The sequence below is a fragment of the Chrysemys picta genome, chromosome 3 (genome assembly GCF_011386835.1).
Source record: "Chrysemys picta bellii isolate R12L10 chromosome 3, ASM1138683v2, whole genome shotgun sequence".
In the NCBI taxonomy this organism is placed as follows: Eukaryota; Metazoa; Chordata; order Testudines; family Emydidae; genus Chrysemys; species Chrysemys picta.
The window spans coordinates 124,489,935-124,516,763 of NC_088793.1; the positions used below are offsets into that span (position 1 = coordinate 124,489,935).

Below are 26,829 nucleotides of genomic sequence, written 5' to 3' on the forward strand. Positions count from 1 at the left end.
CTGCTCTTTGCTGATTAATCCATCTCCCCTGGACTTGTTTTAAAATTGCAAGCAGCTTCAAACAAATGCCATTTTAAAAAGATATCAACCAAGAAACATTTCCTTCTTCTCCCCCTCCTCCACCAACAATTACATGAGCCCAAGCAAAATTCAGATCTATACCAGTAACACCTTTGGTCTACTTAAAAATGTTACAGCTTTAAATTCAGATTACTAGTGGCAGAAATGAAGATACTATTGGGACAGGGAAATCCTCAGTTTCTCTTGTAACACAGACTCTCTTCTAGTCCTGGAAAATTTTTTGATAATGGACTTTAACCCCTAACATTTTCACAAATTTGAAGAGCTATTTTAGGTCATATTTGGAGGTTTGTATTATTCCCTCTGAGCCCAACACACTTGGATTCATGAGAACTAAGGCAGCTGGGTTTGCTACTGGAAGAATACAAAAAATAGTAAAAATAGCATTTTTCTTAAAATCTAAACATTTGTGAGATATTGTGCATATACAGAATGCATGAAGTTGTGAGATGTTATAAAGGTTTTACAACACACTCCAAACACAACACACAAAACCATTCTCTGAAGTGTCCCTAGCCATTGTTTGCCAGAAGCTGGGAATGGGTGACAGGGGATGGATCAGTTGATGATTACGTGTTCTGTTCATTCCCTCTGAAGCACCTGGCACTGGCCATTGTCAGAAGACAGGATACTGGGCTAGACGGACCATTGGTCTGACCGTTCTTATGAGTCATCCCAAACTCATATCAATAAAACCCTTCTCCCATACCACTCTGTCACACAATCTGTCCCTGTACACACCTACACACATGTATAATTGTTTGGCCATTGTTAATTAGCTACTTGTTTTTGCTGCAGTTTCCTTTGGTGTAAACAAGGCTCTGTCACACTTCAATATCTTAATGATCATAGAATCAAAGAAAATAAGTTTGGAAAGCACATTGTTAATGCTGTTACGTACACAATTTTGATCAAATAAAAATAACTACAAAACAAAATAAACAGACCTATTCGGTCATCTAATCTAGGTAGCTCATGCAAATGAGAATAAGGAAAAAAGATGAAAGGGGGCAAAAGTCAACGAGGTTAGATTGTGACTCTCTAGTCCTTGACTTTGATGGATGGGGTGTTGGAGGCAGGAGCATGTGATTGAATGAGTGTATGTGTAATAACATTGTAAGAGTGTATTTTGAAACAAAAACTGGTTTGTCTCCAATTCATGTGAATGAGTCACCAGCAAGATTTCAACAATCCAGTATGGACTCAACAACTCGAGCTAGGAATAACTCCATTTATTTTGCAGTAGTAACAGACTCTCATCCTCTATGAGTACTAGGCACTAGAGTGGGATAACACATTTGGTTTGCATGTCCCTTACACTTACGGCACTTACTCTTCATTTCTCTCCAAGGCACTTTTGGCTTTTTTCACAAGGGTCTGTACTTCTTGCCTGGTCTCTTCTATTTCTTGCGCCTTCACAGGTCTTTTCCCCATACCTTTCACCTGAGCCATCAGTGTCTATGAGATTAAATAAACAGTGAAGTATGAGGACATGCACGTTTATAACGGACATACGGAAGAAACATGCGAGAACTTGTACAATTTTTCTTCACTGAATATGCAGGACCTAGCACTTTTTTTTTAGGTGAAAAATCAATTCTGAGGGAAGATTCTGAACAAGGATAAGTGCTAATGCTAACACTTCCACTGACGAACCAGAAAAACTACCATATGTTTTACAACCATCTCTGTACATAGACAATTCATTCTAATTCCACAGAGATTTTGGAAAGGTGGAGTAAAGGTGGTTACCAACAGAAAGAGGACTGACAATGCTGTGTCTCCCCCAGCCTATTATCTCTCCATTCCTACCCATCTGAAGGCTTTGCTGCTTGTGGGATACATAGTAGAGAAGCAACGAAAGGGATTAATGGGCTAGTTGTGCTAAAGAAAGCACACTTCCACTGCTGTCAGGTTCATCATTGCCTTCCTCCGTGATTTCAACAGATCATCATAGTAACACAGCAGCACCAGGGCCCCAGCACAGAGTGCCATTAAGGAAGGGGGGTGGTACCTAGGGTGAAATCCTCACCCCATTGAAGCAAATGGTAAACTCCCATAGGATTTTACTCCCACAGGATTTTCACCTTGAGCCTATAACAAAAGCCTGTACTTGTGGTTGGCAGGAGACCATTGACCTAAATGATTACTTTTATATTTCACAGTAAAAGCAAAATGAAAGTATAAAATGTCACACAGTATCCTTGTGTTACGAGCTTCATGACAGCAATATATAACACAGCAGAAAACACTGTCAATCAGAGAGAATAAAACAATTGCCAGAGAGAATAAGGTGTGTCACCACAGTGACTGGGAGCGTGCTTCCCAGTGCAGTTTGATAAATGTGCCCTAGCTCTCCTTGAGCAAGAGTGTTTAAAATAGCAGTGTGGCCACCACAGCATGCGTGGCGGTTCGGGCTAGCCCCCGAGAACAAACGTGCCAGATTACCTGACTCCCTGGGTCTGTAGTCACACAACTATTTTTAGTGGGCTAGCTCAAGTGGAGCTAGTATGCGTCTGTCTACCCACTCTGGGAAGCACGTTCCCAGCTACTATGGATCCATACCCTTAAAGAGCCAGTTTCAGCTATCTGATTCAAAGCTACCCAGTCCCCGGCCCAAAAGACTACATGCTGGTGGAGAATCAGGTGAATCATGGCACTCCCCCTCCCTGTCCTGCCTGCACTGCACCCCAGAACACTGCTGACATGTCTTTTTCTTCCCTTTATGCTAAGGAGAAGGAAGGGGAGGGGGGCAGACAGCTGATGCAGAAGGCGCAGAGAGCTAACTTTACCAGTTTCATTCCCGTGGTGAGTTCCCCTGCACAGGAAGAATTCTCCTCCTGCTTTAAGGGAACAATACACCACAAAATTGCCTTAGATGGGAGTTTCTGGCTTGAAATGTTTACACAGCTCTGTGTAATTTTCAGTACAAATACCAAAGTTTAAATTCAGATTTTGTGCTCCCCACAAAACCACTGTGCAGAACATTTCTCAGAGGCACCCTCCCCACTCTCTTAGCTTTAAACATCTGGCTGTGTGAACATATTTTTATGTAACGTGTCTACACATAGCTGGACATTGCAGTTTGGCACTTATTCAGAATGCATTCTTTTCCATTTGTGTGGGTGGTATTTTATGACGCAGATATAAGTCCACTAGGAATTGGAGTGAAACCGCTAGCTCACTCGACAGAGACCAACAAAACAGATGTCAGCGGTAGTGACTAAAAGTCACTATCATTCTGTGCTTGCTTCAACCAGTGACTTAGAGATAAATAACACTGAATTTAAATTACGAATCCCCGAGCCATTCAGTCTACTCAAATTCCTCCTTCGGACCACAGAAGAAAATGGAACATATCTTAATACAGAATGAACAGTGTGCAGATGCAGTATTCATCAATGAAGTCAAAGCCCCCAACAATACATATACTGCACAGCCAGAGTTCATGGTTAGGTGAACTGCTTCTACACATTCAATTCATGCTGTTTCTGCCAACTCTGGTTTTATGCCTGAAATCTGCTTCCACCTTAACCTTTTGCTGTTGGTGCTCCTGCAGAAGTCCTCATGAGCAAGGAAATAATGGGCAGACTTTGGATCTTTGTATCAAAGATAAGAGCACATCACTTTCAGTGGTCCTAAATGTGTCTAAAGCACAGGACAAAATAATCAAGGGCTGTTCAGTTTCATGTAACTTGTGTCTGTGTGCGCTCATGTGTGCATGTGTCTGTTTGCATGTGTCCGAAGGAAGTTTTAACTTATGCATTTGGCTCCGTCCGCTGTTTTCTAAGCTTTGAATGCAAGTAACGTTGACCTTGTGACCTCATTCTGCGCTGCCACTGGTAAACGCCTATTACCTTGTATTGTGTTGTAGGCAGAGAATCCAGAAGTATCACCATGTAGAGCTCATATTCATTCTAAACAAACAAAGAGGAACGAGGAACATTACAGAACAATTATCAACTGTGTTCAGAGATTATACAGACAGGATTCACTTCATGTACTGTATGTGCTCTACAAGAACCTTTTCTGATAGGGCTAGGAATGAGTGTGGTCTTGATCTCACTGAAGTCATTTGAAAGAGTTGGATCATGTCATTTGTTAGTAAATATGCCGATTTGTAGTGCATTCTTTCCACCCCCTCGAGCTTCCTTTAATGTAGACTGTCTTTGTTCTCCAATCCTCTTCCAACCTGCCGCTCCTTCTCTTCTCGCTGCCATTCATCCTAGATAGTACTCTATTTCCTACCTTTTGCCATTACCCACTGCCAACTATTGGAAGGCATTGGGGTGTGTTCACTTTCTTAACAAGGGTGAAATATTGCCATTTCTCTCCCTCTCAAATATCAGACAGTATGTCAACCTGGCACTGTCTAATGCCAATGGCATAACTCGACTATGTACAGAACAGAAAGTGTGAAACTCAATTTCGTCACTGAATTTTTAGGTTCTGTTCCATATTAGAATCACTATCACCAGGGTACAGCTGGAGGGACAAATAGATTTGATGTCCAGAGAGTTTTAAATGTTACCTTTCAACATGACGACAGTTCAAAAACAGAGGGGGGATAACAAACACTGACTAATGCAGCTAGATGATAATACAGTAATCATTTTTCATATGTACATCTCTAAGGCCTGGTCTACATTGGAGAGTGGGGGGGAATCGATCAAAGTTACGCAACTTCCGCTACGTGAATAACGTAGCTGAAGTCAACATACTTAGACCTACTCACCACGGTGTTTTCACTGCGGTGAGTTGACCTCTCGTGGCGGTGCAGTACAGGAGTCGACAGGAGAGCGCTTGGGGGTCGATTTAGACTAGATGCGATAAATCGATCTCCGCTGGATTGATCACTGCCCGCCGATCTGGCGGGTAGTGTAGACATACCTTTAGAGCTTTACACAGGAAAGTATTATCATCCCCATTTTACAAAGAGGGAAATTAAGGCACTGAAAGGTTAACCCCGAATGACAAAGTTTTGCTGACAAAAAGTGCCGGTGTGAACAGCACTTTGGCGGCAGAGCGCTCTCCTGCCAACAAAGCTACTGCTGCTTATTGGGGGTGGAAGTGTTTTGTTGGCAGGAGCGCTCTCTCCTGCCGACAAAGAGTGACTACACCGTGCGCCTTTTAGCAGCACAGCTGTAGCTGCACAGACATGTGACTAAAAGGTGCATAGTGTAGACAAAGCCTTAGAAACCGGAGAACAGCAGCATAAATGAAGCTGAAAGGCAAATATTGAAAATATAAGGAAAGCTACAGTCTGTGGCATTAATAAAGTCACAGTTAAATACCTTGTGAACCTCAGGATTTAGTACCTTTTCATGGCATGTGCTCTATGCCTATTAAGGTTGAAGATTTTGTCAAATTATGTTAAGAGACCTAGTTAATTGCTATAAACCTTCAAGTGTAACCTTTGATTTATGTATTTCCAATTCGCAGTTTAAAAACGAGGAATAAAACCAAACTGAATTTTTTAAGGCTTGAACCTGCAGGGTGGTTCTAGATAATTTAATTTAGTGGAGGACTATGAATGGCACATTAAGTGATAAAATTAAAAACTTTATTTAATATAAAATAGTTAAGAAAACAGGCATTACAATATAACCATACGCTGCATTTATACTTACATTTTAAGGTGAAATGAGGCATTTTTAGAGATGATTAGTCCCTAAATGAAGAAAATGGGTATAATCCTTTTTCGATTGGTTCCCTGATGATGGATGGGCATGCCTAAGCTAAAAGTAGCGGGCTACCCTTTTTATAATAAATTATAACACCCCTTAAATAATTAAAATTAAATTTACCTTTTACCATTCCTATATTTCTGCTACCATGATTAAATATATATTGACTTTTTCATTGGCTATTTAACATGACCTATGAAGGAAGGCTGAAAGAATTGGGTTTGTTTAGTTTGGAAAAGAGAAGACTAAGAGGGGACATGATAGCAGTTTTCAGGTATCTAAAAGGGTGTCATAAGGAGGTGGGAGAAAACTTGTTCATCTTAGCCTCTAAGGATAGAACAAGAAGCAATGGGCTTAAACTGCAGCAAGGGAGGTTTAGGTTGGACATTAGGAAAAAGTTCCTAATTGTCAGGGTGGTTAAACATTGGAATAAACTGCCTAGGGAGGTTGTGGAATCTCCATCTCTGGAGATATTTAAGAGTAGGTTAGATAAATGTCTATCAGGGATGGTCTAGACAGTATTTGGTCCTACCATGAGGACAGGGGACTGGACTCCATGACCTCTCGAGGTCCCTTCCAGTCCTAGACTCTATGAATCTATGAATCTACGAACAAGGGTCGGTAATTTTGCATTCTGGCATAGTTTATGGGGCACCAGAATTATTTCAGGGGGATGGGGTTCACCTGTCAGACTTGGGCACAGACCCTCTTTTGGCTGATATAACAGAGACATTAGGAGATGTCTGGGAACCTGACTGGATGGTAATTACTGGCACCTCCTTGTGGCGGATGTCCAGTTCAGGGATGGGATAAGGTGACCAGATAAATGGCTTGGTGAAGGTCTTAAAAAGGAGGTGTTTTTTAAAGGAGCAGAAGTGGGGGAGGGGATTCGGGGCTCCTATGACTGGCACGGCAGGACGCCGACCCCTCTTTCTTATAGTCCACCTTCAGCCTCGTTCAAGGGTGGGGGATGGTAAGGTCCCAGCAACAGGTTGGCTGGGGAACCTGGATGGAAAAAAGGGTGGGAGGGGTGCTGGTGGAATCTCCTGGGTAGATATTGAATGATCATGGAGTTTCCTGCACTGTACACTTTTATCTGCCAGGTAGTCCCAGACATCCAGACATCCAATAATAAGGTTGCAGACTGATTAAAACCATATCAGGTGTCCCCTGTCCGTCTTTCGGTATAACCAGATAACATGACTTGGGATTATGCCTGAACTTATTTACAACTTGCTTCTGAACTGTTTTACTTAACTTTCCTTATATTTTACCAAGCCTCACTTGGCTATTGTCAAGCCTTTTGGGGCCTACTTACATTTCAACATATTTTTATATGAATATAAGCAAACATTATCTTTATAGGCTATGCAAGCCCCCACCTCCTACTGTGTGCATGTTCACAGCTCGGGCAATGCTGCCATCCCCTTAATGGATCTGTGGAAGACTCTCTCTCTATTAGCAAAGTGATATCTGGAGATGGCAGGGGTGCAGAAGCAAGCTTTTGTCACCTCAAATTGCTGGGCAGGCAGGCGGACTGACTTTTTCTACAGTTGCTCTCTCTCTCTCTCTCTCTCAACACTTCTCTGCTCTTGTATGTTTAGCAAAATAGAGCGGAGGAGCCAGAAGAGAGCATTAAAAAAAAAAATCATCCAACCCCTGTATGTCCAATTACATACAAATTAGGAGATTCTTTGAGCATATCAGGAGCACAGGAAGACTTAACAGGTGTGTCTGATTTTAATGTGTGGCCAAGAGCTCAGGGAGGAATAAAAGAAAAGTATAAATGTCACTTCATTTACAGTAGCTAGGAAGTGGTGGACATGCTAGTTGCATAGAGTAGTGTTAGCTGATTCAGTGACATTTTGTGAACGGTCCCTAGGGTGCATAGGGCACAACACTGGTAATACAAAACAGGAGTTAGAGAACCTTTAGATCACAATGTGCTAAGCCTGACTGGTATCTCTTACCTTAACTTCCTTCAGAATATCACCAAATATCAAAGAGCTGTTGCAAATATCTTCAAACACATCCCCAAAGACCTGCAACCGTTTGAAATGGGGACGGTTACAATCACAGATCTTCTGGAGCTCCTGCAGTAAAAATCAGAATTAACAACTGCACGCAGGTGTATGTTGGATGCGTCGTCCCCACTCGGCTCTAGGAGGTACAGACAGCACAGCACATGCTTGAGACTCATGGATATACTTTAAAGCAGCGATTCTCAAACAACAGTCCTTCAACCCTCCGTGGATCTGTGTAGCCCTTTCTGATGGCGTACGGAATTAAATATTATGAGAACCAAGCAATGGAAGATTAAAGAATTAGGCAGAGATCACTCAAGGAAAGATTTTCTCTCACTCATAACATGGTTCACAGGATGAAAAATACATTTGGAGAACTCTGCTCAGCAATAAGAAGAAAGGCTCAGATTGGAAATGAAAAGTAAGTGTTGTTTATAATAGCCAAGAAAAAATAAATAGAAGCTCGAGGAAGAGTGTTATAGGCAGCGATTAGTATATTACCCCTGATTGCTTAGACGTTTAAGGCCAATTCCTCAGCTGTTATAAATTGGTGTAACGCCACAGTCTTCCATGGATCTATGCCTGTTTACAACAGATGCCCTTAGAATCCATCATCTCATTCCTTAAAGAAAACTGTTAGCATGGAGAGTGAGAAAAATAAGGAAATCTTGGACAAGGTATGCAACATTTATAACCTCATGGTTAGGGCCCTACCAAATTCATGGCCATGAAAAATGCATCACGGACTGTGAAATCTGGTCTCCCCCTGTGAAATCTGGTCTTTTGTGTGCTTTTACCCTATACTATACAGATTTCACGGGGGAAAACTAGCATTTCTCAAATTGGGGATCCTGATCCAAAAGGGATTTGCAGGGGAGTTGCAATTTTAGGGGGGTTGCAGTAGTGCCACCCTTACTTCTGTGCTGCCTTCAGAGCTGGGTGGATGGAGAGTGGCGGCTGCTGGCTGGGAGCCCAGCTCTGAAGGCAGAGTCACTGCCAGCAGCAGCACAGAAGTAAGGATGGCCTGGTATGGTGTTGCCACCCTTACTTCTGCGCTGCTGCCTGCAGAACTGGGCGGCCGGAGAGTGGCGACTGCTGACTGATGGCCCAGCTCTGTGGACAGCAGCGTAGAAGTAAGGGTGGCAACACCATACCATGCCGTACTTACTTCTGCACTGCTGCTGGCGGCAGCTCTGCCTTCAGAGCTGGGATCCCGGCCATCAGTCACTGCTCTCTAGCTACCCAGTACTGCACACCCCCACCCCCACACACACACTTTTTTTTGGATCAGGACCCCCTACAATTACAACACTGTGAAATTTCAGATGTAAATAGCTGAAATCATAAAATTTACAATTTTTAAAATCCTATGACTGTGAAATTGACCAAAATGGACTGTGAATTTGGTAGGGCCCTACTCAGGGTGTCGTGACTGTTCATATAGGCATCTCTTCTTATTACAAAATCTTAGGCATTAGAGACGGAAGAGCTATGTCAGGTCATCTGCTCCATCCCCATCCACTGCAACATTCGCTCTATAGTGCTTCTAGTCTAGTCTTTCTAGTGCTCTGTCCATCTCCAATATCATACCTGTTTCAGGGAGATGTTCTTATTCAGGTGATGAGCTGTTGCATGGTTTCTCTTTGTGAACATTCATATTTCACAACAGAGGCAGAAAGGAAAATTTGCAGATTCGATCAAAGGCCAGAGTTTGCCATTGCTGCTGGCTAACAGCTTTAACTGTAGTCGACTTTCACAAAGTCACAAAAAAATATGATGGACTCAAACTTGTCCTGGAGGAAATGTTCTCTGCATTTTTTTAGAGAAATGTCAATGTTTTTGCAGCAAAACAGTTGTGTTTCTTTTTATTAAGGCTAAACTGCTCTTTTATTCTAATAGACCGTTTATGATAATGAACAGCACACAATCCCTTCATTTCAAATTGTGGCAAACCTCGCTCCTCCAATTCTGATTCACAACAATGTACCTTCTCTAGCTCATTCTACTGACAGCGTGATCATATTTTCTTCCCAGTGAAGAAAAGTCTCTCTTGATTCATTATCGCCTATAACTGAGTCTCCTGGATGAAGAATTAGTAAGTGCAAGGTTGGCCTATAAATTCTTCAGAGGGGTAGCCGTGTTAGTCTGAATCTGTAAAAAGCAACAGAGGGTCCTGTGGCACCTTTGAGACTAACAGAAGTATTGGGAGCATAAGCATTCACCAAGCATTCTCAAAACTACGATACCCACACAAGGAAATAAAGAAACAAATCAACAGAGCCAGACGTGTACCCAGAAGCCTCCTGCTACAAGACAGGCCCAGAAGAGAAACCAACAGAACTCCACTGGCCATCACCTACAGTCCTCAGCTTAAACCTCTCCAACGCATCATCAGTGATCTACAACCCATCCTGGACAATGATCCCTCACTTTCACAGACCTTGGGAGGCAGGCCAGTCCTCGCCCACAGACAACCTGCCAACCTTAAGTATATTCTCACCAGCAACCACGCACCGCACCATAACAACTCTAACTCAGGAACCAACCCATGCAACAAACCTCGATGCCAACTCTGCCCACATATCTACACCAGCAACACCATCACAGGACCTAACCAGATCAGCTACAACATCACCGGCTCATTCATCTGCACGTCCACCAATGTTATATATGCCATCATATGCCAGCAATGCCCCTCTGCTATGTACATTGGCCAAACTGGACAGTCACTACGCAAGAGGATAAATGGACACAAGTCAGATATCAGGAATGGCAATATACAAAAACCTGTAGGAGAACACTTCAACCTCCCTGGCCACACAATAGCAGATGTAAAGGTAACCATCTGACAGCAAAAAAACTTCAGGACCAGACTCCAAAGAGAAACTGCTGAGCTCCAGTTCATTTGCAAATTTGACACCATCAGATCAGGATTAAACAAAGACTGTGAATGGCTATCCAACTACAGAAGCAGTTTCTCCTCCCTTGGTGTTCACACCTCAACTGCTAGCAGAGCACCTCACCCTCCCTGATTGAACTAACCTCGTTATCTCCATACTGATTTATACCTGCCTCTGGAGATTTCCATTACTTGCATCTGAAGAAGTGAGGTTCTTACCCACGAAAGCTTATGCTCCCAATACTTCTGTTAGTCTCAAAGGTGCCACAGGACCCTCTGTTGCTCTATAAATTCTTGGTTTTCTGGGCATCTTTAATGCAATGTAAAGTCTATAATCAGGCAGTTCCTGGAAGGTCTCTCTCTGGCAGTTGTTTATTCCTTTGCCTACTCTCCTCTTGTACTCCCTGATGCACCCTGGGACCAAGTGGAGAGATATTCCTCTAAGTCAGTGGTTCCCAAACTTTAACAACCAGCAAACCCCTTTCACTAAAATGTCAAGTCTCGTGAACCCCCTCCTAAAAATGAATATTTTCAAGGATTGTTTCCCTTACCTCAGCATAAATTATAAAAGCAGTGATCTTGGAAATATAAAACTTGTTTTATGACAAGCTTATTACACACTATTTATTAATTATTATTTATCATTACAGTATTTTTGTTACATTATGAAAACAGCAACACTATTCCAAGATCTCACTTTTGTAGCTTGTATCAATTTTGATTAAGCCTGTTATAAGACAAGGCTCCTATCAGAGATGCCAGTAGAAAAAAGGGGTGTGGGGGCAAAGCCCCTGCACAACCCAGGGCCTGGGGTGGCCTGTGGGGGCCGCCGGAAAAAAAAGGGAGGGACCCACGGGGGGCATGCCGACGAGGGGGCTGCACGTGACCCTGGTCACCCCCCCGTACTGGCGCCTCTGGCTCCTATGTTTCATCAAGGACTATCAGATGTGAAGCAGCATGAAGGTACTGTATTTAAGAAGCCAACTCAAAGAGTTCCTCCTACACAAGCATTCGGGTCTTGAGCAGTCCAGGCACACAACGCACGTTACAACAAAGCTTAAACTTGTTCTTCATAATAATTTAAAAACAACATTAGCAGCCTATTTAATTTTAAAAACAGCAAAAAATATCCACCTCCCTTTCTATTTCATATAAGGAGTCTTGAAGTTTATATCTCCTCAGTGTGATAGATATGCTTTCTTTGATCTGCTTAGTTCTTGGAAGTCCCCAAGGCTCGGGGATCCCTATGGACAGCTCTGTCTGCCATTAGGGAATTTTTTTCCCCGAGAATCCCCTGTAATATTTCGTGAACCACCATGGGTTCACAAACCCCAGTTTGGGAACCACTGCTCTAGAGATACGTATTGCAGGTGGAAGTAACCAACTTCTTAGCCAATTTTCTCAGCATGGCTGCTTGTATCTCAGAGGTGGTGGTTGTCCGTCCTCAAGCATTCGGCCCTCTTACTAGAAATGTACACTTTGTCCCAGTGCAGCTGCTGCAGTAGGTTGGAGACATCCAGGAAGTGGGAGCACTCCTTTCTTTAGCTGTTCGTCACCCATTTCATTGCCAACATCCGGTTTGTCCAATGCTGTCACTGAGGTGGGCTGTTGCCTCTTTCAAGCCTGGACTATCAGTCTCCCTCTCTGCTGAGCAGCCATCACTACTCACTGGCCTGTTAAGCTCAGCTCCCTGTCTGCAAATACCGCCAATCACCTACCTGTGGCACTCTTATAAAATAGCTAGTGTGTAAATTGGGGAGGGGGAGCTTTGCCTCTTGCACAGCCACAGGATAACATTTCAAAAACCCTGTATGCTGCAGTCAGACAGATTTCTATTTCTGCCATAGTACTTTTATCTCTCTAGTTATCTCCCTGCCTACTGCATCATTCCCACGGCTTCTGAATACCATGGTGACCTAGGCAGACAAAGCTGATAGAGAGAACAATTAGGAGCCATCGTATCAATGGCCAAGGACAACTAAGCTATCTAAAGTCCCCCTGGCCCATCAATAGAGTGGTCCATCAGCAAAACAGCATCCCTCCTCAGAGACCTCTGCAACCTGGTGGGTTCCAAGAATACACAACGATTAGTGTTGGTGACTTGAATGCTGCAGTGCAAGCAGGGATTCTATGGTGCACCAGAGAAGCTCTGCTAGTACCATCTTCATCCCATTCTGAGATTCACATCCGAGCAGGACACCCTTAATCAAGGCCAGTTTTAGAGTGGGAGACCACTTGCATTGAAGGGTGGATGCAAAAAGCTACATCACCTCCCAAACTCTCTCTTGATTCAAGCTGAATAGAGTGCCCAGCTGGAGTCATCTAGTATCCAAAGCCCAAAGCCTCATCCCAAATCAAATCATGGTTAGTAATCACCGGTAGCCTGTATCCTTAAACTTAACAGCAGGAACTCAAGAGCAAGAGCAAGATTGGCCAATACCCTGTGCTTCTGAGAAAGACCCCATGCAATGCATGGTCAGTGGGACCAATACTGACACACTGTCAGCCTGTGCTATGACTCTTCCTTGGCCTAGAACAAATTTGTACCCACCCTCACACCCCTGCACACCATGAAAAGGATCAAGGGACACAAGCCCTTGTAAAAATGATTTTCTCACATGCCCAGACTGAAATACATTTCCCCGCTCACAGCAGCATTAATCAGCTGGTAGGCGACTCAGCACTGCAGATGGGTGCCCAAATGAGAACCTAACAAGGCTTTTCTGTCTCTAACTACTACTAAATGAATCTCTTACTGTACCTCCTTGGCTACCATGAGTGGGGCTCTCTCATAGCAATGATCAGATTGATCATTTCTGACCCTGTCCAGCTTAGAAGGTTTGTAGGATTTGGGGGGTGGTGGGGGGGGAGGATGTGTTGTTTTTGTAATAATTATTGACATGCTTTTCCTTACCTGAGCCAACTTCCTTTCATGCCGCTCTGATGCTTTGCTCCCGGTGATGTCATTCTCTAGCAGATCATGCTTGGCAATAAAATCCCTCTGAAAATGTAAAAACTTGTTAAACTGATCAGTTTTAGTCACTCCAGCCAAATATGAAGGTATAAACTGGTACTCGTCCTTAGCAACTTCAGCAGCACAACGTCGGCTGTTCTTAACTGGCTTGTACTTCAACACCTTCATCTCTGGCACATCTAACTCTTCTCTTTTAAGTGGTTTATTGAGTCTGTCAGTTTCCTCCTCTATTTTCTTTTTAAGCTCTTTCAACTGCTTTTCCAAAGGAGTAGAAGTTAATGGGCCATTCACTGGGCGATCAACACTGGCCAGGAGTGCCTGAGAGTGTCTGTAGATAGGAGAGGCAGATTTGGCATGCACTGGAACCGGTGTGGTGCTGGGGGTGAAATCAGCCAAAGTATTTTTCATCTTCTTGGCTGTCTCATTGCATATATTTTGAGCTGGGAGTTGCTTTCTTCCTGTCATGAAACGTGTTGGTGTCTTGGCGCTGTCCCAGTATCCCGGTTTTACATTCTCTCGGGGCTTATAAAGCTTGTTATGGTTTAAGTGTCCTGAAGTGTAAAGTTGAACATCGGCTCTGTGGGCCTTTTCCAAGCCATCTAAAAGATGAGTCAGGCTCCTCTCTTGCTTGCTTTCCGCCATAGTAAAACTGATGATTATATCACAGAAAACAACAAAAAGTAGTATAGTTTTAGTTGAGAAAAACATTGAACATATGCCTCACCTCTTCTAGCTTCATAATAGAATATTTTAAGTGAAATGAGTGGTTGGATTTTCAGCCCTAGATAGCCAAGCCCACAAAGTATCAAACCAAACAGCATAGGAAGCAGTTGTGTCAAATTCAACATGACTTCCCCACAATGTGCCCCATTCAGCATGCCTCAATCTTGAGCTGGGAGTACCACCTGTACGGCTAAAAGACTGAATCCATTCTCCATGCCCAGTACATTGCTGATCTCATCCCTACAACCATACCCATAGGTGCAAATTGTGATAGGAATTTTTGTAGGACCCTTGAATGACATTAGACTCTACAGCGAGATAGACTGCAAACACGGTGATCTGTGGAAAATTATAAGAAAGAATTCCAAGAGTTGCCAAAAATATTAGTGACGTGGAAAACTGTGACGGGAATTTCCTGATTTTTTGCAGGGAGGAATTGAGGCTTTTTAAAAAAAATACTTTTGTAACACATCTGATTGTCACTCACGTTCTGTTTCAAAGTTATGTCTTAAATCAGATCACTGTGGTGTCGCGGTCTCTTTGAAGTCACTCAGGAAAATGCCATTTCTGCAAAGCATCTGACAGAGGATGTCTGTGTAGTTTCATCAGGAAGCAATGTAGGAGAGCTGTGCATAAAACCCTTATCCTACACCTATTTATGCCTTTGCTTAACTTTAAACACAAGAGTAGTCTCACTGATTTCAATGAGATTACTCATGTGCTTAAAGTTAAGCATGTGTATGCATAAAACCTTGCAGGATCAGGACCTTAATACTAGACCCAGTGTGTGATTCAGTCTACAGTAGCTAAATAATCAAGTGTAACTAAGGTGCTTAAGTTTAAACTCAGTTGCGGCAAAAAGTTTGTCTAATACAGTGTGGGCAGCCAAGATAGACGTGTGAGGAGGAGAAGCATTTTGCATATGTAGGAGCCTAAGCTACTCAGCGTGGTTTTTGAGTATAGCTCTAACATCGTTTGACTCCATGCACACCAGCCAGTTATCACAGCTTTTTCGTCACTATATGTAGGTTGGTATTTACCCAACAAATCTGTTGGACAAACCAGGCTTTGCAGCCGTATGCGCTGAGCCTCCAAGAGTCAGGGGTTCTGTTGCAACTCCTCTGCAACTCACTCCCACTGGCACATGTGCAGTGGCTGTAGTGAGCAGTTAAAAAATCATTTAAAATAAATCCCTGCCCTTGCTATGTAAGAACAGTGGCTGAGGAACTGCAAAAAACAAAACCTAATCTACCAGCTTAGTTGGACAGAAAGTCACACTTTGGCCCCTATCTTTGCTGGCCGTAGGACAGAGTTTGAAAATCATATTTAAACATGGTTCAATCACTGCTCCATCTAACATAACACGACGTGACAGATCGTTATTGTCTGTGGCCACCCCTTGTTTGGGGCTAGGTCTGGCGGAGTGTGGGACACGGTTTTTAAAAAGGAGATTTGCCAAGGTTTGGTTACAATTTTCCTTGATAGTAAATTGATATGAGAAAGTGACAAACCACCCAATTCTCCCCCTCCTCCCTCCTCCATGGTTTACATTCTTCTTTTCTTTTTAGAATGCCAATTCTAATTCACTTCTAATTCTAAAACAGTTTAATTGTTATCTGGACAGACTTGTGCTGGAGGGATTGAACTGAATGTTCTTATAAGGTCATGATTTTGTTGTGAAAGCACATGAGAGAGAAAAGAGCACACTGCGAGCTTTAAGGAAGGGGAGAGGCTATGACAGCTGGAAATGAAGGGTTAATGGGGTTATCCTTCATCAATTAAATCCCAGCTTGTTTCTTTAAATAAACAAAACAAAACCCCTTTGTAGCAGATGCTTTTATTTTCTCCTGCAGCACAACAGAGTGACCAGTAGGATGGGTGCATGTAGGGAGGCAAAAAGGCAATGCAGCATCTAGCCATTACAGTGCGGTACTCCCGGGTGCAGTCAGGGGAGGGCCCGAGGAGCGCTCCGTCCTTGATGGAGAAAATAGAGCTGGGCTGAGATCAGAGCACGCTCACAAGTTGTCTTTTTAGTTCCCTGTGGGGCAGAGTCATGGTAGCCCACAGTTCTCCTGTGGCTTTGGAGACTGAACTAACCCTGGAGGTCATCTCCTCCAGGTCAGATTTGAGGTGCAATAGCAGGGCAGTGTGGGGAAACGTTCATTGCTGCTGCCTATGCTGCACCTGTTCTGTGGATTTTTTTAAAAAAAGGAACTTCGGTTTTTCAGGATCACTAAATTCACACAATTAAAACCAGAAGAGAAGTCCTGGCATATTTAACCAATCCAGCACCTTGATTAAATTAACACCCAGTTTTATACTAAATATAGCAATTAAATCCACTTGTTGGACCAGAGTCACAGGTAAGTAAAAAAGTCTAGAGGGAGGCTAAGTGGAAGCAAATCTATGCTTTCATACAGATCCCTCAAAGTTTATGATATGCCAACTTAAGATTCCCTCTAGACTCTTTCTAAACTTATTTATGTAGACTCCTGTAGACTCACAGGGTCACATTCAGTCATGAAATGTAAATTAGATTCCCTTACACTAAACAGTGCAGCCATAGAGCTACTTACACCCACTCGCCTGGTGTCTGTAGTCAGGGCCGGCGCTAGCATTTTTGCCACCCCAAGTGGGCGGAAAAAAAAGAAGCCAATCAGCGGCACTTTGGCAGCAGCTCAATTGCGCCACTTCATTCTTCGGCGTCAATTTGGCGGCGGGTCCTTCACTCCCTCTCTTCCTCTTTGGCAGCAGCTCAAAGAGGAAAAGAGGGACTGAGGGACCCGCTGCCGAATTGCCGCCGAAGACCTGGACGTGCTGCCCCTTTCTGTTGGCTGCCCCAAGCACCTGCTTCCTTCGCTGGTGCCTGGAACCAGCCCTGTCTGTAGTGTGTGTTATTGTAATTTGCACATCAAAGAGTTAAAAGATGTATATTAATTAGCTCCTCCCTTACTTTGTTTTACACCTTTTACATGTCATTCCAGGCTCCATGATATACACATTACATCAATTTATAATCCTTTAGACCTAAGTGCGTATAAATAGCTTAAAGGGAACCTAAACTAGAGAAAGGGGATCTAACTTACACATCCCATCTGAACTTGGCCCATTGCATTTTGTTATAAGGAGACAAGTTTAGATTCTAATCTGATCTTAGATTCTAAATGCTCTGGAGCAGGAACTGTGTCTTTGAATTTGCTTGTACAAAACTTAGCACAAAGGGGTCCAGATCAGACCTCTGGGCATTGTTATAATATAGGAAATTACATACAACAAACTATGTTAAAGAACGTTATTAAGGTTGCAAATTCAAGCACTCAAAAGTTAAGATTAGGAAATGCCAGAATTAAATTAAGAATGCCTTTGCAAACTTAATTTGCTCCCCCCTTGTGAGTCTATCCTGTATACTGAATGAGGTAGGGGCCCTATGAGAAAATATACTATAGTACTAAAGGTGGGTGGGAGCATGGCTCATTTCCCTTGCCCCTCCCTAGTTGGGAATTCAGGGAGCTCCTGCCCCAGATTGTGTCCCAGAGGATATAGGCTGCTAAAGACCATGTGCAGGGTCTAGGGCAGATTTACAGGGGAACATAAGAACGGCCTTACTGGGTCAGACCAAAGGTCCATCTAGCCCAGTATCCTGTCTTCCGACAGTGGACAGTGCCAGGTGCCCCAGAGGGAATGAACAGAACAGGTAATGATCAAGTGATCCATCCCCTGTCGCCCATTCCCAGCTTCTGGCAAACAGAGGAGCCTGGTCTGACTCTCTCTCTTGCCCACCCAGAAGCTGGGGCTATGTGCTGGCCTGGGGGTGTAAGGAAAGAAGAAGGGGTTGTCCAGGCAGCCCAGCCGGGCTCTCTCCATTCCCCTACCCACAGTGCTGCTACTGCTCTGGTGGCTCACAGGTATTCCTAGTGCAGTGGAGGCTGCCGCTGTGGGAGTGACAAGGCTGAGCTCTTCAGAATATTTAGTGATTTGAGCCAAAACATCTGCCAAAATGTTCTAGAAGAGAGACATGAGAGGAGGGAAATGGTGATTTTTAACACTCAGAGCTTGTCTACAAGAACAATTATTGTAGATGTTCATGGCAAGCAGGGGCGTGAGTGTGCGCTGTACTCGCCTGCTGGGGTCTGATTGTGAGCATCCTGCTGATGTGTGCTAGCAGCTTGGCAGAGTGCTTTGAGCTAGTTCTCTTTGAAATGGGACTAGCTCAAAGCGCATCAGCAAAAACCGGCGAATGCGCATCAGCAGAGTGCTGAGGGACAGTCAGACCACAGCAGGCTAGTGCAGAGCAGAGTGACACCCCAGCTTGCCACAAACTCATTGTTCCTGTGGACAAGCCCTTAGCTAAATCTCAATAGACTGTCACCAGACACAGAAAAGGCACTTTTGTAGCATGAGGGGATCTCCCTGTCCTGAATGTCAAACAATGGAGGTGCTAATGCTTCTTAGAGAAAAGGTCCCCAGAATCCATTATAATGGAAAGTGTTAGGAAACATAAATGTAGGGGCTTGCTGCTACCTCATCCTATAATTAAATAAGAACACACAACAGTGAAAATGAATGTGTTTTATAATATTCTACAGTATTTGTCTAAAATAGTACATTTTACAACAGTACATTATCATACAATACTACATTATAGCTCCAGACTGCAGAGCCTGGGCCCTTTCCTGTGCAAAACTCGAGTAGTTCTTTTACAAGGTTACTTATGCCTGTTCCCAGCCTGCTCTTGAGAGCTGCTGAGTGCTCTCAATCCCCAAGTGCTGCTCAGAGCCTGGTCGGATCATGTTCTGACACTGTAAGCTCACAGGGCAGAGAGCTTGAGTTCAATTCTGGTCCTATTTATGCTGGTGTAAACAGAATTATTGGAGTCTTTGGAGTTACTCCGTATTTATCACAGTGTAGCTAGGAGCAGGTTGGGACCCTGCATCTGCTGTTATGCTTTACGTAGCACCAACCACATGATTGGTATTGAATAATGAAAGGCAGCCCTCCTGCTCTGCTTCTCGGGCTTGAGGAAACTGAAAGCACAGTTCGTTTTCAGACATGCCAAACCCATGAAAAAAACGCAGACATTGGGCTTGTTTTTGGCTTAATTGGCTTGTGAGCAGGGCCGGCTCTAGGTTTTTTGCCGCCCCAAGCAAAAAAATGTTTGGCTTCCCGTCACCCGCATCCCCCTGCCGCCCCAGCTCTGGGCCTCCCCCACCCCCCTACCGCCCCAGCCCTGGGCTCTACCCCACCCCCACCCCACACCCCCTGCTGCCCCAGCTCTGGGTTTCCCCTTTCCCCCCCACCAGTGTCCCCCCACCCACAAACCCCCTGCCACCACAGCCCTGGGCTCTTCCCCTCCACCCGCACCCCCTGCCGCCCCAGCCCTAGGCTCTCCCCCCAGCCGCACCCCCTGCTGCCCCAGCTCTGGGCTCTCCCCTTCCCCCCACCAGTGCCCCCCCCCCCACCCACACACCTCCTGCCACCCCAGCCCTGGGCTCTCCCGCTTCCACCCGCACCCCCTGCCGCCTCAGCCCTGGGCTCTCCCCTGCCAACTGTACCCTCCTTCCGCCCCAGCCCTGGGTCACGGGAAACTCGCTCCCAGGGTGGGTCATTGAGCAGGAATTTTAGATGTGCACAGAACACAGACAGGATTGGTTCCCATATGGTTACAGAACTCTAATAAAGTTGAACAGTGTTCAGCTTGTGTGATTGGAGGATATCTGGAAGCATATTATAAGACTGTCCTCCATAAATGAGGAAAAGTTAAGGTGCCTTTATTATTCTTTTGTTCCACTCTTTGTTTCTCTGGGGAATTTGCCAATGCAATATATCTATCTTCCTTTTAAACAAATAAAACTTAAAAAAAAATGGCAATGGCTGTTGAAAATAACAATTCCAGTCCTAATAACCACTGGGAAGCATTTCTTGCTCAATTTTATCCTACTTTTTCTACAGCAAGTTACAGTGGATCAGTATATTTGTTTGGGAGAAATGAAGTAACAGCTGCCCAAACTGAGCTTGAGCACTACTGAATGTTGAGGTGTTCAAATCTGGAGGGCAGGTGCTAGATTCCCTTTCTGAATATTAGCTAAATCTGGAGAAGAAAAATCATTTTCTGCTTCCATGGCTCAGACATGGAAATCCTCCTACGTGCCTGGTTCTGTATCTAAAGCTGCCCAGGTCCAGAGCCTCTCCTCCCTTACTTTTCATTTTAAATTCTAGTAGGATCCATGTACCTCCCTTGCTAGGCTTCAGATAGAGAGGGGCACTGTCCATTTAGTCCACCCAATTCTTTCTTTGGGGGCTGCAAGGTGAGGTCACAGCAGTATCCCTAATCCAGTCTGGGGATGTCTTCAGAAGGGGATAGCTGGGCCAAAGCCTTCTACTCCTTGGGCACACTTGTTCCCCATTCACAGTGCCACCCCGCTCTAGCAGTGAGCTCTCCATTCGCAGCAAGCTGCAGCGTGAGTTTAAAAGAAAACTGGATAAATTCATGGTGGTTAAGTCCATTAATGGCTATTAGCCAGGATGGGTAAGGAATGGTGTCCCTAGCCTCTGTCTGTCAGAGGGTGGAGATGGATGGCAGGAGAGAGATCACTTGATCATTGCCTGTTGGTACACTCCCTCTGGGGCACCTGGCATTGGCCACTGTCGGTAGACAGGATACTGGGCTAGATGGACCTTTGGTCTGAGCCGGTACGGCCTTTCTTATGTTCTTATGTTATGTTCTTATGTGAGGTTTCAGCTACCTCACTCCCTCCACCTTCCTTTCCTGTTGGTAGCGGCCAAGGGAATGCTGGGAAATGTAGTTCTTTCCCTGCTCCAGGGCTGGCTCTATAGGCAGGGAGCTAACCAAGGAACTACAGCTCCCAGGGCCCCCTGTTGGTTCTCAGCTCCCATGCTGGATCACTGCCGCCCCTGCAAATGGGCTGCCCCAAGCACCTGCTTGCTTTGCTGGTGCCTAGAGCCGCCCCTGCTTTTGAGAGTTGCTTGTTGGCTAGTTTTTGGCCAGTAGCTTGTTGCAGGTTGTTGCTTCTTTTTTTTATCGGCCTCCGGCAAGCAGGGGCAAGGGGGAGAGAGAGTCAGGGATGCACAGTGGGCCCACCACAGTCCCAGACTGCATGCCGGGGGCAGGGTCAGATTAATGCAGGGGCTTTAGGGGGCTACATCCCAGGGCCTTGGGCTAAGGGGTGGCCCTCCAGGCCGGATGGGGCCTGCTGCTTCATTTCATCCGGCCCACGGCAAGTTTCCACGCTGAGGGCCGGTCACTGGTCCCCAAGCCTTGACACCCTCCCACCCCCCCTCGTGGGCGAGGGACGTTCAGGGGCAGGGAAGAGGACACAAATGCACGCACAACACCGCTGCCACGCAGAGTCAGGTGTGCAGCGAGATGCACACACGCGCCGTAGCTGGACTGGAGCCAAAATCACCTGATTCAAGTTTTCATTCTGATTGGCCGGGACCAGGGCTGGGAGCCAAACAATCAACTACAAGCTATTATAAAAGCCCTGAAAGCCAAAAAGCTAGCCAACGCGCAACGCACGAGCCAACTCAGCCTAAAACAAGCTCAATTTCCACTTAGTTTCTGTGGATTTGGCAACTCTGGGGGATCCTGCCTTAGCCCCGTTGCGCCGCCAACCAGGAGCCACCCAAGGTAAGCACCTCCTGGCCAGAGCTTGCACCCCGCATTCCCTCCTTCACCCCAACCCCCTTCCCCAGCCCAGAGCCCCTTCCTGCACCCAAACTCCCTCCCAGACCCCACACCTCCACCCCAACCCCCTTCCCCAGCCCAGAGCCCCCTCCCATACCCAAACTCCCACCCAGAGCCCGCACCCCATACCTCTTGCTGCACCCCAACCCCCATCCCATCCCTGGCCCCACCCCCCAGCTGGAGCTGCACCCCCTTCCGCACCGCAATCCCCTGCCCCAGGCCAGAGCCCCCTCCTGCACGCCAACCCCCCAGGGGCCCCATAAAATCGAATAGCGCTAGGCCCACAGGAGAGTTAATCTGGTCCTGGCTGGGGGGATCTAGTCACATAGAGTGTTGGGGTTCTTAGGGGTTGGCTTGTTTTGGCCTTGTTTTGAAATGGGATTAGCTTGATTTTTGGTTTATGGTGAAAATCGGGGTGCTTATTTACTGCATGAAAGTTGGTATCTGTTGGTTTTCTGTAGCGCCCTTTCACTGCACTTTCTCGTTGTAACTCGCTCATTCCGCACGGCCCGGTGCATGGCCTCCAGGACCCACCCAGGCACATGCGTTGCTTTTTAAAAACGATTTACTCTAACCACTTTCCCACAGAACCCAGCCACGAGAGAAACATTGCAGCAGAGCCCGAGTGGCGGAACAATAACTTACGTCAAGGCTCCGCTGTCCACTCGCACCGGCTCCGCTGTGTATCCAGCATAACTGCTTCCCTTCGGCCGGGTGCTGTTACCGAGGAAACCAGCTAAACATTCTGCATTCCACCCCTCCACCCCCGTCGCTCCTGCGGCTGCTGAGCAACCGTACACACTGCTGCGAAGGGAACCTCAGAAGGGAAAGGTATTTCCCAGTGGAGCCTAGCAAGCCTGTGGAATCCAAACCTCCTCGCTCGTGGGAATCCTTTTTCACCTCACGGTTGCCAATTGATGACTGGTATTTTAAATTTCCAACCTGATTGTTTTGTTTTTGTTTGGAATACTGATCTGTTAAAACCCACTGGACAGTTGGACACATTCCCAGGAGCTATTCTGAATCCCAAGGAGCTATAGCCTGTCCTTCTTTGTATACTGAATACACTTAACACCTTGTGCAAAGCCTATTTCTCCCTGCTGTCAGAGTTCAATATTTGCAAACAGAGAACATCCTTGAAAATTACACTCTCAATAATTTAAGCTCTTCGGATCAGAGACTGTCTTTGTTTTTGAGTCTGATACAGCATCTAGCATATCATAAATAATCAATAAATAATAACTTAGTGCTCATGTAATTGAGGGCTATTAGGCCTGGCTTGAGCCAGGCATTGTGTGGGCAGATGCATTGCAAGCTCTTATGTAATATGACTCAGTGACAGCACAGTGCAAGTTCAGTTTTAGCACAATGATATACGGTGTCAGAGATACGCTGGTAACAGAATGGGGGGTTATATTTACAGATGTGTGGAGTAGAGCAAGGGCCCTAGTCCCATGGTATACTTCCTGCGTAACGTATTCTCGATAGATATCACAACACAATGACATCACAATGGTTAAACTTAACACTCACCTTCTGCTTACTCTATACGCATACCATATAACAGAGGTTAATATCTGCTGATTTGTGAAGGGGTGCTTCCATGCTGGGCTCATTCCAAGCACACTTCTAACACATTATTAATATATAATTATTAAGCTTTCCATCTAAGACACTCAGATACTATAGTGCTGGAGGCCACAAATTCTTAGTAGATCAATAAATAACGACACTAGTAGTATTTAACTGCTTTAAAAGTACCACTTGTTACTGATCATCTTACTACTACAATACAAAAGGCATCATGATTTTAAGGTATCTATTTTACAGAATAATTCTGGAAGGCACAACAATGAATTATGAACACAAGGAGCACCACAAAACAGAATGTAAAGAGATCCAGGCCGCCAACAAATATTACAAAATAGGAATAGGAATAGGGAAGAATTAAGAATGGGCTCAGGCCTGCCAAGATGAATGCACAGAACCTTGCAGAATCAGGCGCAGTGTTTGGGGAAGGAGCTGAGGCTAAGGGTCCCATTGATTTCAATGGCAAAACTCTGCTTGACCTCAACTGGGCCAGGATTTCACCCTAAAAAGTTTTAGAAGACATTTGAAAGTCCAGGTACAGAAATAATATATTACGTAGCAGAAAAGAATCTATAGGTGGAGTTTGTTACATTAAAGAGAGGCAAAAAATAGAAAATAGATGGAATCAGGACCCTAATGAAAAAGCAGTGTGCAGTGGCTAGCAAAAGAAAGGTTTAGATTTAGGTATGAAGTTTGGAAAGCATGGAAACAAGATGGGCCAAGCAAAAGTGTTGAATCAAAATTGTGAACTCCATGTAAATTTGACTCATTTGTCAGGTAAGCTGATGAAGCAGTGAGAGAACAGGTGAAATAGGATGGGCTGTAGAATCCATTCCACATAAGGTAAGAATGACCACCTCTAGGACACAATACAACACCCGTCTGTTTAACCTCAGTTTTCCCATAACAATTACAGAACATCTATATGTGTTCATGGCAAGGGTAGAAACAAGGTGACCTGTGTATTAATCCTCTGAGCATGCTCAGAAGCCTGAGCAAAGTCAGTTTGATCCGAGTGCTCATGGTGTTAACATAAGCATTGTGCTGCCTTCTGACAAACCAGATGACTGAGTGCTTACTGAACACTACATCCAGTACTGATTTTTTTTTCTCTACCTCAGAGAACAGGCATATGGCTGTTCTCATTGCCAATACCATTTCTACAATTTGGCACAAAGCAGCCCAGATTCCCTTTCCAAGGAATGGTAGTATTTACACGCATGGAATCCACGAGGCAGTTGGATCTGGTAATAGTTTGGAATAAACCTGAAACTGTCCGTCTGTGCCCAGAATTGATGTTTCCCAGCTGGCAATGCTGTATGTGGCCACAAAGCCAGCTAAAGCAACATCATTTTTTAAATCATGCTCAACTTAGGCACTGACCAACTTCAAAACCTCCAATATCCTTCGGCTGATTCCCTATCCCTCAAACTATGTTTGTTTAAAGAGTAAAGCAGCCGAAGCAGTCTTTTTAGAATTATTGTTAGTGCCACATGACTTTTGTTGCAGCAAATACCACATTGGGCTGCCAGGAAACCAGACCCACTGTTACATATTTTATAGATATTATCATTCCAAAACATGTTCACGATGCACGTTTCTAATGTTGAACGTCATGTTTAAAACAGAAGTTCACATTACTAGTCCCACCTGCTTTAGTTTCACACCGTTATTGAATAATATGTATTCATAAGGTAAATTCACCCTACCGCAGAGGGTCCATACCAGGCCCAACACACCATATAAGCCCTGAAGGCATAATTCAGGGATTCAGAGCTCAGTCGAAGTATCAGCATAGATGGGAGGTGCGAATCTTCCCTTTAGGCTATAAAGCTGTTCCATGGAGGCTGCTTTAGCCCAATGGCACAAGACTCCATGGCACCAATGTCTCCACATCCTGGACTGAAGGATGTGCATGCAAGTGGAGCCTCTGGTCCTACTCCTTTCCACAGCCCCACTGCTCCCCTGCCCAGCCAAATTCAGCCCCAGGTTGGCTGCTAAAGCAATGTTCCATGGTTGGAATGTGGGGACTGATGTCTGACTGTCTTACCCAGATTATTATTAGCCATCACTGTGGTATCTGACCACTATGGATTTATGCATTCCTTTGGGGCTGAAGTAGGACATCAGTGGAAGTTATGCCTTTTTAAAATCAGGTGCAATTTGGCCCTGATTTCCTTTTATTAAGTCAAACAAAATGGAATGAGACTCCATGTTTACACAATTCTGCTTATAAGTCTACGAAAAGAAATAAGATTACAATTCTTAGGTCATTAATAAACTTCTGATCATCTAAAACTGCCAGAGGACCCTCTCAGAGATCTTTTGCAGAAGAGCAACTAAGAACCTCCTTCAGCAGGTGCTTACTGTCAGGGGTAGCTATGTTATCTAAGGGCCAGATTGGCCCTTGTGCAACTGCATGGGGGAGAGCTGAAACCTCCTCTTTGTGTGGCCCACAGAAAGGCCAGGCACAAACGCAGTCCGTAGGCTCAGAAAAGGATGGAGCACTTTGCTGGGCTAGGCTCTAGCATCAGACCTGTGAAGGAAAGCTCAACCTGGCTGTTTATAGTGCAAATGTTTGCAGTTCTCCTCATTGTTTTAATGGAGCTTATGCTACGGAAGCCTCAGCTGGGGCAGCAGAGGAGGAGGGGCTGTATTAGGTGCAAAGTGCCTTGTTGTTGCAAAAGCAATGGAACGGAGCTATTTGCCTGAGAACTGGGAAAAGCTTGCTGATTGCAGAAGTCCTCCTGGGACAATTTCATGACTTCGGACAACATTCTACATGGAGTGGGACCAGCAGGGGCTGCAGGAGTAGACGGCACTCCGTAAAGGTGAAGTATCAAGTGGTAACATAAGTTCTCCATTGGTTCTGAGCTTTAGCGTGCAAACTATGCTTGTTAATTTATGCATTAAAATTGCAAAGAAGTCATGGTCTTTGGGTTATGTACAGTAGGTGGGGCTCAAATATATCTCATATTTTCTTAGAAATTGTAAAGTCATTGTTTAAATTGTAAGAAGCACTCTGTTGTTTTTTTTTTTTTTGTGGTCTGTTACACACTACACTGGCAAGTTTACCTTGACTATGGCCCTGAAGGGTGGGATTTTAGCAATATCACTGGCAGTAGAGCTAGGCCAATGGTGAGTGC

General features: G+C 44.8%; 1 protein-coding gene across 1 annotated transcript in view; it reads right to left on the reverse strand.

The window, feature by feature from the left end:
- C3H6orf118 (chromosome 3 C6orf118 homolog) overlaps positions 1-22,835 on the reverse strand; it is a 49,917-nt gene extending 27,082 nt beyond the window's left edge. The window contains exons 1-5 of the mRNA XM_005287951.3: positions 22,739-22,835; positions 13,606-14,314; positions 7,739-7,861; positions 3,939-3,998; positions 1,415-1,539 (exon numbers count right to left, since the gene is read on the reverse strand). Of these exons, the coding sequence (XP_005288008.3) occupies positions 1,415-1,539; positions 3,939-3,998; positions 7,739-7,861; positions 13,606-14,307 (1,010 nt within the window). The 5' untranslated portion in view covers positions 14,308-14,314; positions 22,739-22,835. The remainder of the gene's footprint in view (positions 1-1,414; positions 1,540-3,938; positions 3,999-7,738; positions 7,862-13,605; positions 14,315-22,738) is intronic.
- Between the last annotated feature and the right edge of the window lie 3,994 nt (positions 22,836-26,829).